Source organism: Lepidochelys olivacea (genome assembly GCF_965140295.1).
Source record: "Lepidochelys olivacea isolate rLepOli2 genome assembly, chromosome: 9".
In the NCBI taxonomy this organism is placed as follows: domain Eukaryota; kingdom Metazoa; phylum Chordata; order Testudines; family Cheloniidae; genus Lepidochelys; species Lepidochelys olivacea.
In genome coordinates this window covers 80060073-80073032 of record NC_140419.1, presented here as the reverse complement: position 1 = coordinate 80073032, position 12960 = coordinate 80060073, and the positions used below count along the sequence as shown (strand labels likewise).

At 43.6% G+C, this 12960-nt stretch overlaps 1 protein-coding gene across 2 annotated transcripts in view; it reads left to right on the top strand.

The window, feature by feature from the left end:
- HEPH (hephaestin) overlaps positions 1-12960 on the top strand; it is a 34142-nt gene that overhangs the window by 3217 nt on the left and 17965 nt on the right. The window contains exons 1-9 of one of the 2 annotated variants that reach the window (XM_084638748.1): positions 1108-1202; positions 3572-3789; positions 6396-6640; positions 7494-7706; positions 8334-8513; positions 8926-9180; positions 9828-9996; positions 11251-11390; positions 12493-12624. In XM_084638748.1, the coding sequence (XP_084494874.1) occupies positions 3611-3789; positions 6396-6640; positions 7494-7706; positions 8334-8513; positions 8926-9180; positions 9828-9996; positions 11251-11390; positions 12493-12624 (1513 nt within the window). In that variant the 5' untranslated portion in view covers positions 1108-1202; positions 3572-3610. Of the gene's footprint in view, positions 1-1107; positions 1203-3571; positions 3790-6395; positions 6641-7493; positions 7707-8333; positions 8514-8925; positions 9181-9827; positions 9997-11250; positions 11391-12492; positions 12625-12960 lie in introns of those variants that run through there. The other variant, XM_084638749.1, reaches the window with a different exon arrangement.

Here is a 12960-nt window from a genome sequence, read left to right as displayed (position 1 = left end):
AAAAATACCAGACCTGATTTCCTGTTTCATAGTTAATCCTCAGATGTGGTGCCCCCCAGAGAGGTTGCGGTAGCTTTTAAAAGCCCAAAGCAAAACAAACATGGATGTGCAGATATTATTTTTAAATTATTGGTAGGGCCCTACCAGATTCCCAGCCATGAAAAATGTGTCATAGACCGTGAAATATGGTCTCCCCTGTGAAATCTAGCTATTGTAAGCAGGTTGCAGTATTGCCACCCTTACTTCTGAGCTGCCTTCAGAGCTGGGCAGCCAGAGAGCGGTGGCTACTGGCCTGGAACTCAGCTCTGAAGCCATTACTTTGGGGGGGGGGGGGCAGAGCCAGCCTTACGGGTGGACAACCACCTAGTGGTCACACCTTCCCCACCCCATACACACAGCCAGTTCAAGGCCTCTTTAAACACACACACGAGCTCCAGGAGGGGCAGGGCTAGGGGGACACTCCAGCCGGGGCTCCTACCCTGCGCCAGCACCAGCTGCTAGTCCCAGCGGGACTGCAGAGGGACAGGACTTCCTCTTCCCCTGCATGAGCTGCTCCCAGGGCCAGGTCAGACCCATTTCCAGCAGCAGCATAGAAGTAAGGGGGGGGGGGTAGTACCATACCATGCCACCCTCACTTCCGTGCTAGGGCTGGCAGCAGCATTCCCTTCCGAGCTGGGTGCCCAGCCAGCAGCCACCCTGCTCCGACCACACAGCTCTAATGACCGTGCTGCCGCTGGGCACAGCACAGAAATAAGCGTGGCAATACCACAATCCCCCTACAACAGCCTTGATACCCCCATGGCCCCCTTTTGGAGCAGGATCCCCACGGTTACACCACCATGAAATTTCAAATTTTTAAAATCCTAGGACCATGACATTTACTAAAGTGGACTGTGAATTTGGGAGGGCCCTAATTAGGGGTGATGCCTACATGGGGCATTTCTATAGTATTTGTGACCTGAATATAGCCAGTCAGGCTGCTCACATCGTGACTATTCAGTGTCTAGAACATTCCTGAGACAACCCACGGCTCAGACCTATCCATTAAAGGGCAGGCATCTCCCTTCTTTATGACCTGGACTTTGCCCCCTCTGCATATATGGATATTTCCAGGTTCTACAGGGCTCTAGGCAGTTAAAGAAGAGAGTCTCAGAAATGACTAACCTGTTCAACCTTGCCTGTTTCTAACCCAGCTCAACAGAGTAAGTAAAACAGCAGATAAGTTAATTTAATACTTCTTTTTCTTGGGGAGAGGTTTCTTAGTGGTGGAAGGGTGACAGTCAAGACAAGGAGTGATTTAAACTTGATAATATGGAGTTTCACATGCCGCAAGGAGAGAAGTAAAGAATAGTAGTTTTCTTCCTTTATATGCATTTCTTATAGTATCAGAGAACAACATCTGGCTTTAAGAGGTTTAATGTATGTTTTCGTGTCTAAACAGATGTATCTGTTTCAGAGGGGATTAGAATAAGGGAGTTGAAATGTCTGTTTTCTCTCCTTCAGTTCACAGACCCAATTCTGATTTTTTTTTTTTACCAGAGTGTAAAATCAGGAATAACTCCTTAGAAGTCAATGGAGTTGCACCATAGTAAAATATGTGTGAGTTATAGCAGAATCAGGCCCTATGAATCTTAGTTGAGATAAGCTGCTTCACCATTTCATAGAAATGGAGCACAGGAAAGTATAGTATCCTAAATCAAACCCCTACTTTGCTCCTGACCTGATCTTTGAGATTACCTCTCTTTGGGATCTTTCAAAGATTCCATTTCAGGTTTTTGCATTAGGCTTGGAAAATTCACTGGAAGTTTAGTTTTGGGTGGACATCCATGCAAGTAAAATGTATTCAGTAAACCAGCTAATGCTGTCATACTGGGTTTCTAGAACAAGTGACTCACCTGTAAGTGGCTCCTTTCCCAGTCTGCTTAAAAACCACTAGCCATACTTGATATAAAGTCCAAACTCACCCCCTTCCTGAAATCTGGTTTTGTGAACAAAGTATAAAGATTAGCCCAAACCTTCTCCCCACATTTAACTGCTCTTAGATATCCTCCTTCAGGACTGCTGAATCACATCCCAGAAATCCTTTCCCCTAGAGGGCCCCTGCCACCTCATTTATATCCAGGTGGCTAATAAGCCACTTCTTAGATGAGTCAACAGATTACCCTTTCTCAGTAATCAGTGTTAATAAGGTAAGAGGTTTCAGGCTAATCCAGTTTTTTACACCATCTATTCCTCCTCTTGACTGGTCACTGCTGCCTCTCTCTATTCAACATGATATTTGTGTGTGTGTTGAATAGCACATGTACAGGTTAGTTAACAAATTCGTTTGAAACCTATTTTAAAGAACAGCGTGAGTGTATGTAAACACAGTCCTTTCATTTCCAAGTAGCTAATAATTACCTTAATTGTGGCTTAGTGGATGGAACAGTAGCATGAGACCTTTGTTCTAGTCTTAGCTCCGCTAGTAGCATGCTGGGAGGCCTTGGGAAAGTTATTGCACTTCTCTATGCCTTTGTTTCCCCACCTGTAAAATGGGTATAATACTTATCTCCTTTGCAAAGTGCATTGAAAGCTACTGATGAAAAACACTAAGAGACCTACATATTATTGGATTGTAGAGTAGAAATGTCTCACGAGTTCAGAGACTGCTCTCATTTGGAGCAGAGGAGTGTGTGGGAACAGTTCACACATTTGGGTATACCACAAAGAGGGGTTTTCCAAGTTGAGTACCCAGGAGTGAAAAGCTCAGCCTTGTAAACTGAATGACTATCTGGGATTGATTAACAATGCTATCTGCCACTTACCATTAATTTCTGGGGACAAATGAATTGGTTCAGGATTCTACCCGTTAGCTCTCTCTGTTAGCACAAGAGATAGTTGGAGGGCTAGTAAAGGCAATGATAACTTATAGTGGTTTTTATTCAGAAGGACCCCAAAGCACATGAGAAACAGATTTACAAGGACCACTTAACCCACCAAGGCAGTACAAACACCCACAGTGGAGCACAGTAGTTTTACAATGCACAGCGACATGACGCAAAACTATAGGACAAGCAGTTTAGGAGAATGCTACATCCAATGAAACACCTGAGAAAGTTGGCTAGGTCAGCAGGAGAGATAGTCAGGATTTTTTAGGCATGCCAAGCCTCTCTCCACCCTATAGGAAATACCCCAGTATGACAGGCCAATTGTCAATAGTCCATTGCTCTGTCTCCTTCAGTGGCCAGTGTCAGATGCTGTTGAGAAAGGTATAACTCCTTCAGTACCCTTTGTTGTATATTAATAGACCAGGGTGTGTGTCGGGTTGGGGTTGGTGGATGGAGGATTTTTTTTTTCATCCTGAAGCCAGTGACTACCTTATACTTGAAGCATGGGAGCTGAGAATCCTTGTAATTTTCCCATTCATTCTGGTATAATTAAATGGTGACCCCAGAAGTTTTTACATGTTGATTCCTTCCCATGTTCTCAAAACATCCCGTACCTTCAAACCACACTGCTTCGGACTAAGTTATGAGAGCGAAAGCCTGATTGTTGTCCCATTACTTCAGACTCTTTTTCTTTTCCAAAAAAGCGGTTGCCTGCTCCTGAAGAGCCTTCACCTTGAGCTGGGATGGAATCTTGTCGGCAACTGCTGCCTCAGTCTCTGTTTTTCCTTCATTTGCTGCTGCTGCTGCCCTTCTTTGCTGAAGGTGCCACCAGAGTCTATTACCTGGGTATCTGTGAGGTGGAATGGAATTATGCTCCAACAGGGAAGAACATAATCACAGACCGAAGCATTAAAGATGAACCGTATGTTTAACAACTATAAGTATTTGAGTCTAAAAAAGCTAATGGCTCAGGAGGTTTATGCAAGAAGTTTTATTAAGGAAGCAGGTGATGTGGTGCCATATCTCATCTTTATTGGCTTAATGGTTAACCTGTTTTTATCATCGGAACATAGAAATTATCACGTTGGGACAGGCCAATGATGGATCTAGTTCAATATACATTGATCAATTCCAGATGCTTCTGAGGAAAGTGCAAACCCTTTAGAATGCACCCCATTGCACAATGCTATATCATAGGGTTTATTTCTTCCTGACCCTAGCTGGTGATCCATTTATGTGCCTTGAAGCCTGTGAATTTTATGCCATTATGACACAAGCGGTTAGAGCTGGTCAAAAATGTATTTTGACAAAAAATACCTTTTTGACTAAGTAGAAATTTTTGCAAGAAAGCTTATGTTTTCATCAAAAATGTTCAGAGTTTTGTTGAAAACCCAAAAGCCTAAAAACTGAGAAAAAATGGTTTGCAATAATAAAAAACAAAAACATATTTGGTTCCTGGTTTTCAAAAACAAAAAACTAAACCAAACCAAGTCTTTTAAATGGCAACTTAAGAAAAATTCTGAAAAAAGCATTCTCTGCAAATGAAAACTGTGCATTTCCTGTTGAAATTTTTCATGGTAAATAAAATCCATTTCCTGGCCAAGCTTTCTCAGTGCTACACTGTCACCATGAATTCTTTATACAGTTGGGTCACTTATTTCAAAAAGCATATAGCAGAAATAGAAATGGTTCAGAGAAAGGCAACAGTAATGATCAGAGGCTAGGAAAGATTTTCATATGTGGAGATATTTAATAGGTTGGGACTATTTAGTTTATAAAGAAAACAAATAAGTGGGGACATAATAGAAAATACATATAAAATAATGAATATTTTAGAGAGAGTAAATCTTGTGTTTCTATTCACCTTCTCTCATAATAATACAAGAACAAAGAGACAGTCACTGAGATTAAACATAGAATTAGTCTGTGGAACTCATTTCCTCAGGGAAATAAATAATAAAATTAGTTAAAACATTATGAAGGAAAAGTTTTTTAGTTGAAAATATGGCCCCGGTTTGAAAACGAAACTAGATTTGCAGTAAACAGATTTTTTTAAATAACTATTTAGATCACGTGCATCAGGCTGGCAAAATGTCAATATTTTTCAGACACATTTTGAATATATATTATATATTGTAAAATAAATCACAAAAACTATTGAAAGAACTTCAGGGCTTTTCATTTTGAAATGGAAACAGCTTCAACCTTCTGAGAGAGAGAGAGAATGTGTTTGTGTGCCTGTGCTTTTTGCCGGGCATGTCCCTTTCCCTCCCTGTGCCTCTAAAACAGGGATAATGATACTGATCTCCTTCATAAAGCACTCTGAGATGAAAAGTGCTAAATAAGAGCTACCATTGATTACACTACATTGTATCATTTTTATAAAATTTCATAAAATTTAAGTCACTGCCAGGTTCTCTTATCCCTTTTTAAAACATCTGTTCTGGCCCAGCTACATAGAAGGGCTGGCTGCAGGAGTGACTTTGTGGATGTAGTGTCGCTCTGAGCTGCATACCTACAGCCCTAACCCTCTCTATTGCAGTGAATGACAAAGCTCGGGGTTGACTTCAGGGGTACAGCACTGAGCCCATAAAGAACAGTTTTTCTATTTGCCCATGTACCACAACTATTTTTGTTGCTGCAGCAATGTTGATTCCTAGGAAAAAATATCTTCTCCTTCCATTATGACCTGATACACTAATACTTGAGACAAGATTCACCTCTCATCTGGTAGGAAATGATAAAAAAAAAAAAAGCAATCCACTGTTGTATTGACTTTTGGACACTTGTAAGAGGTTTCAACTCTGAAGGTTAGATATGTACTGGGGACACATCAGCCTGAGCTGACTGCTCTTTCCACTAATATTTCACATCAGCTTTTGACTAGAAACTCACCCTTTTTTCTTGTGTTAGTCTTTGTGAGAGAGCTCAGGAGCTTTTTTTCCCCCTTGCAACTCACAGAGCATAGCTCCTGTCTGCACTAGAATTAAGCACTGAAATAGATTTAAAGGACTAGAACAATAGGTAGGATAGCAATCACTAGGGCTCTCGACTTTCATCCTTTAGTGCATAAAATGATCACCAGATAAGAAAGAAATTTTCCCCCATCCCACCATTGTATAGCATCTACAGTTAAATACATTTATGGGGACTGTGTCAGGTCTTTCCCTGAAGCATTCAGCACTGACCATAGCCAGAGACCTAGTCTCAATCTAGATGGTCTGCTGTGCTGATCTATTACATTGTGTCAGTTCCTCTCATATTTTACAACACTCAAAAACCAGACAAGAGTAGAGAGGCCAGTGTTATTGTCCAGTCGGATTGCATTCCCAGAGCTGCCATAGGGTTCGGGAAGAGGAAGCACAATGCTGGACTAGGAGCAGGGATAGAGCGCTGGCACAGCAGAGGCTCTAGGAGTCAGCTGAGAGAGCTACATTAGGTGTCTCTGTTATCACTATTCTCCATGTTATGCAGCTGTAGTAGACGGCACATTATTCACGATCTGTTATCCTGTTTTGAATTTAACAGAGAAGCCTCTACGTTCCTCCAGCCTGGCAAGGACAGGGTGGGAAGCACTTACAAAAAATCTGTGTATAAGCAATACTCAGACTCCACGTATACAACAGAGATCCCCAAACCTGCCTGGCTGGGATTTCTTGGGCCCATCATACGAGCAGAAGTGGGTGACACCATTACCGTGCACCTAAAAAACTTTGCCAACCGGCCACACACAGTCCATCCTCATGGCGTCTTCTACAAGAAGGACTCAGAAGGTAAATGAGCCCCTGCTGAGTTCAGATTCAGTTTCCCCACTGTGAATTTAGGAGTATATAAGAAAGCAAAGCCAGCTGAGAAGGGGACATGTTTGGGTTGGCTCAAAGCAATATCACTTGGAAAACTGGTATAGTTAGGTAGGCTTTTAGCAATACCACCGGATGCAGGGTTAGTGGATTTCTAAGCAGTATGGTACCATCTGAGTTGGACGCACTTTTTCCAAACATGAACTCCTTAACGGAATGTCCAAATTCCTTCCTAAAGAACACAATATCAGTAACACTCTCATTGCCAGAATACAGGAGCTGAGGACCAGTAAGGTAGTAGCTAATGAATGTTTATATTATGTATATATATTAATCATATTATATTATATAGTGCTACGCATATTTAGATGTCTTTAACGTGATGAATCTTGTAGGTTCCACGGGAATGACAGAATATCAGAACAGAGAGTCACTGTTTGAAATAGTCCCAGAGAATTTAGAAACGAACTATTTCTGGCATACTGCAGATTTGAACTGAACACTTAGCACAGTTCTCTGTTTTCCAATGAGACTATAAAAAAGCAATTATTAGAACATGGGACCATGAGTCACCTTTCTGGCTCAGCCACCAGTATACTGGGCAAAGTCACTTAACAACTTCTCTGAGCCTCAGTTTGCCCATTGGAAAAATGATGATTACATTACTTACGTGGTGTGAATTTTAACTTGAAAGGTGCTACAGAAGTGGAAAAAGTAACTTGCAGCTATCTGTGCTGTATCTAGTGTGAGAAATGCAGTACAGCTTTATACGTTATATATTCTCTGCCAAACTTGAATGGATGCTGTGATTGCTCAATTATTCCAGGGTCCCTGTACCCCGATGCATCCTCACAGGATCATAAGAAGGATGATGCTGTTCCACCAGGAGGGAATCACACATATACGTGGACTATCACTGAAGATTACCGCCCGATGGCTGACGACCCAACCTGCTTGACCTGGGTCTACCACTCTCATACTGATGCCCCGAAGGACATTGCTTCTGGGTTGATTGGGCCATTACTGACATGCAAAGAAGGTAAAACCTCAGGGGAAAGACAGCTCAGAGTTACAACTTCACACAAACTGAAGCCTTTGCAATGATCTTAGTTATGGTAAGGCAAGCAGTGATGCATTGTTAGACAGCTATCTAGTTAATGTGGAACTTATATGCAATCTGAGATAATTCTCAATTTCTAGATTGATTCTGATTGTTATTTCTCTGTGGCTTAGAGAGTCAGTACATTAACTTCTCAGCTCTGTGGATCAGTTCAAATGCACAAGTGGAAAGTAGTGCAGGGATCTCATTCAAGACCCCATTTGTACATATTAAGAAAAAGAAAGAAAGAAAGAAAGACAAATCCCTCAAACCTCCTCCAAACCCTACAGGATTTCAGCAAGAATGACAACACTATTGAAAGATCCAGGACTGCAGGGGGTGCTGTAAATCAGAAGTGAGACACATTGGAATTTAGGAATGGAATAGCAGGGAATACTGCAGGTCTAGGGTGAGGTGCATTGGCAGACTTCAGTGATAGTCTGGCCTGGAAAATCAGGGAGAACAGGAGTCTCATGCTGTTGGTGAATTAACAGCGCTGATCTCACTAAATCCATTGACAGATCTCTGCTTTGCAGTGGGAGTCACTCATCCTCTCTCTTGCCCTAGGAGCTCTGACTGGCACAGCTCAAAGACGGCAAGACGTGGACCTTGATTTCTTTCTCATGTTCAGCGTGATTGATGAGAACCTGAGCTGGCACCTGGATGAGAACATTGCATCATTCTGCACAGACCCAGAATCTGTTGATAAGGAAGATGAGGAGTTCCAAGTGAGCAACAGAATGCATGGTGAGTGCCACCTTTCACACTGGCTTTGTCCAGTCAATCTATGCCTGGGGATTTCCTTCCCTGATACCCTGAAGTGCAGTCTCATCTGATGTGTGCAGGGATGGTTTGAGAAGCCAGTGAGACCTTGTGCTGAAAGATGCACCATCAAAACAATCATAATTTTTGTCAGGGTTTTGGCTTTTACCTTCAGTGAACGTGTGGCCATTAATCTGATGTCCAGAATAAGATCCATCTTAGAAAATGATTTGTGGAAGCAGGCTCCCCAGGATTGGGCAGGAGAAGGGAAAGGTGTTCTGTTGAGACCTGTTTTCTGAATGTCCTGTGTTTCTATAATGGGACCTGCAGGATGGAGCTGTGAACCCCACCTCCACCCCCTTCCTGATCTCTGCTTCTCATTCACTTGGTTTTACAGCTATTAATGGTTATGTGTATGGGAACCTACCTGAGATGACAATGTGTGCTGGGGATCACGTGGCATGGCACCTCTTTGGGATGGGCAGTGAGACTGACATTCACACAGCCTTCTTCCATGGACAGACACTCACCATCAGAGGCCACAGGTCCAATGTGGCCAGCCTCTTTCCAGCCACTTTTGTTACAGCTGACATGATCCCCAGTAACACTGGGAGATGGCTTCTGAACTGTCAAGTCAACAATCACCTGCAAGGTAAGGCACAGTCTGGAATCTGTCCTGCACTCTGTGGCCCCCATTCACTTCCCCACTGTGGCCCCTTGACATTACGGGATGAAGCAGAACAGTCTTGTGGGCAATGCCCCAAGGTAAAAGGACTTCCCCTGCTGTGTAATCAATGATTTGATCTGATGGCTCCCCCTATATTGCATAAAACTGGTGAGTTACAGCCACCCTGGTCTTTAATATGTAGGTGCAACCTACAGGGATTACAGATGCCAGATGTGACATCTCTTGTTCAGTACTGAATATCACAGGACTGGAGCAGCTGGTGGTGCTGCAGAAGGCGCTATACATCAGAGTGGAGCACTGCATGCTGGGACCTGTAGTCTCTCCAGGCTGTACCTGTATGGTACACATGGGAGTGGCTGAGGGCTGTTTTTGTCCACCAACCACCCTAATGCAATGTCCTGTATTTAGGTAGGCCTGCTGGAAAAGAAAAATCTCATATGTGAAGCAATTGCCTAAACACTCACTCACAGCCATGCATAATTTGGGACAACTGGGCTCAATGACTTGTGCAAAGAGAATGGGTGGTGCACTGTGGAAATAGGTCCCCTGTCCACCTTCCATTCAGAGTGGCAGACAGGAGTTAAGTGTGCATTTGCTTCTCCCATGTACAGCTGGAATGGAAGCAGTCTACGAAGTCAGACAGTGTTCTCAGAAAGCTCCAGAGTCCTCCCTGAAAGGGACAGTTCGGAGATACTATATAGCTGCAAAGGAAGTACAGTGGAATTATGGACCTTCAGGGCTTGACCAGAGCACCGGGAAAAGTCTTCAGGAGCCAGGCAGGTAAGAGGATTTTTGCATGCAAGGCACTGTACTAAAATCTGTAGCCACTGTCTGGAATAAAGCTTGACAGAAACACTCTCAAGGAAATTTGGAATGCCTTTTTCAATGGAATGGTTTAACATGCGATTCACATAACATACATTCACAAAGCTTTCAGGTGTCCCAGCATGCTGTATGGTTGAGGGACACATCACAGTTGCCTCCAAGTTCCATCTCCACTCACTGTACCTGACTTAGCAAGAAGCCTGCGAGTTTGATAAAAGAAAGTAGCTACGATTAAAAAAGCAAATCCAGTGGCAGACACAGGGTGGCATAGATGTACTACAGATTTACATTCAGCTTCCATCTAGCCTTCTACGTGAAATCTAGCAGCAAATGCAGAGCGATTTAAATGAATAGCTCTCTTGAGAGTTTTACATCCTTTCATTCCAAACAACTGAAATAATACTTAGCATATATAAGGGTGTTTAATATTTTCAGAACACGTTGCAAATAGAAACTAATGAATTCTCACACTCATCCCTAGGAGGTGGTAAATGTCATGCCCATTTTACACATGGGAAAACTTGAAATGCACAGAGGTTAAGTGACTTGCCCAACAAACCACACAGTGAGCCAGTAGCAGAGCCACAGTTCGACCTCAAGAGTCCCAGGCTCTGTGCTCTCACCACTAGACTCTGCTGCTTCTCCTGCAGGGCACATTTTGGAATGCAGGCGAGGGGACGGCGAGAAGGAATTAGTCTCTTTTCATTTCATGTGTGTTTCTTTTAGAGTTAGGATTGCCACTACCCAAAACATCCCAGTTCTCATAGCGCTTTCCCAAGACCTCCATGGAAAGTTGTGCTGAAGTGGTGTTGGTTCAATAGAGGGCATCTTTCCCTCTGAGTCAGTACTGCAGTTTCATTTGGATATACTAGTCTGTGAATCCTGAGCCCAAACTGTTGTACAGAATTGCTGTATAACTATTAAACAGTGGCCATGTTCCAGCACAGAGTTGGCTGCGTTCCTGCGGAGAGTGAGGTGATCCCTACATAAAGTCTGCCTATCAGTTTGTAAAGGGCTTTGTCACACTCCCGGATGAAAAGTGCTACCTAACGGCATTACTATACTTGGCACTGCTGGGTTTTCAAAATCAGAGGTTTAGACTCAATTTAAAGGGCTGCAGAGCTGAGAGCTGCTGCTGTCACTACCCTGATGGGGGCAGGGGAGTTTGCCTCTTTGTAAAAGGACATGAAATTTGTTCTCTGTGTTTAGTTCTTCTGAGCAGTTCTTCAAGCATAGCGTCAGGCGGATTGGGGGAACCTACTGGAAGGCCAAGTATGTGGAATATACTGATGCAACGTTCCGGCTAGAAAAACAACGGTCAGAAGAAGAGATGCACCTTGGGATACTTGGTAGGGATTGTCTGGCAACATAAACCCTCTTACAGCACCTTCTAGAATGATCTATCAGCACCAGAGAAATGCTGATTGGCTGGCACTGTCAAATAATTCCTAGAAGTAATGCCCTCTGTGGTGGAGGTGCTTCCTAGATGACATTACACTGCAGCTCTTTAGAGCAAGGAAGACCTATACTGGGGGGGCTGGTGGTCTTGTGATTGGGGGGCCCCAGTATTGTTCTGCCACAGCAACCTTTGGAAGCTACCAGGAAGGGGCAAGGAACACATTATTCCCCTATCTCTGACTAAACAAATCACAGCAAAGCGCTCGTCTGCCTGAGCTTCTGATTATGTGTTTCTGACTGTGTCTTCAGGACGCAATACGAACCCCACTTTCTACTTAGAAACTTCTTCTCGGGAGGAGCTGGCAGTGCTCTTTGTGATCAGATAATGATGAGACAAAAAGAGTGGGACTTGGAGAGCGAATGAATGGGCACAGCATTAATTCCTTTGAATTATTTTAATACCATCTATAATTTGAGCATTTGATGCCTAGATAATACTCTGGTGAGAGACACAACAGGAATGTGATAGGTCAGATTAGATTAGATTAGATTAATAGATCGATTAGTCTGGCTGGTTGGGGTTAGTTCTCATACAGGCCATTAGGGAGATGAAAGGCCTGATCCGATCACACTGACGGCAATGGAACTTTGGTCATTGATTTAAAGTAGGATCAGGGGTGGTGAGTAAGCACAGGACATAAATCAGGAGGGGGAATTCTCACTGCACCAGCTAAGGAGTAGGGGGTAGCTCTCCCTCTCCCTCCCATTTAATCCCAGCCTTTTGGGTCTGGAGTAACCTCTTCACTGAATTCTCTCAGTCAAACTTCAAGCTGTTTTACTTTTAAATAGTTTCTCCCTCCCTGCCTCGAATGCCAGTCTGCCTGAATGGCTAGCAGTCCTACTTAGCATGGCCAAAACCAGACAGTTGGTGGTTCTGCTATACCCATTGCTGTTAGTCATCTGTGGCTGTGAACTCTGGGTAGAAAATGGCCATGGATAGCCTGTTTTGTCCAATTATCTTGGAAATCACTCCATTATCCTCTTTCTCTGCAGGTCCAGTGATAAAAGCTGAAGTGGGAGACACGGTCTTGGTGACATTTGCTAACAAAGCCTCTTGGCCCTTCAGTATCCAGCCCCATGGTGTGTTTTATGGAAAGGAATGGGAAGGAACGCTGTACCACGACGGTTTGTTACTTCATCCCACCCCCTCTTTCTAAACTGAGGCAATGACAACCCCTGTGGTATGGTTCCACAGTCTGCAGCCTCACCCCACTGGGTGGTGGTCCTCTCCAATCTCACTAGCTGAGTAAAGCGGGGCCTGCTCAGCTAGTGTACCATGAGAAGTGAGCTGGTGATGCAGTAGGGGATGTTCTTCCCTTTGACCTATCATTGAACCACTGCCCAGCGTGGCACCAGAGAGGAGGTGGTGCTGGAGCTACTATCTCTTGGAGGAGAGATGAAATCACGGTGCTGACCATTTCTGGCCCCTAAAGATCCTGTGATGGTTGTTTCAAGAGCAGA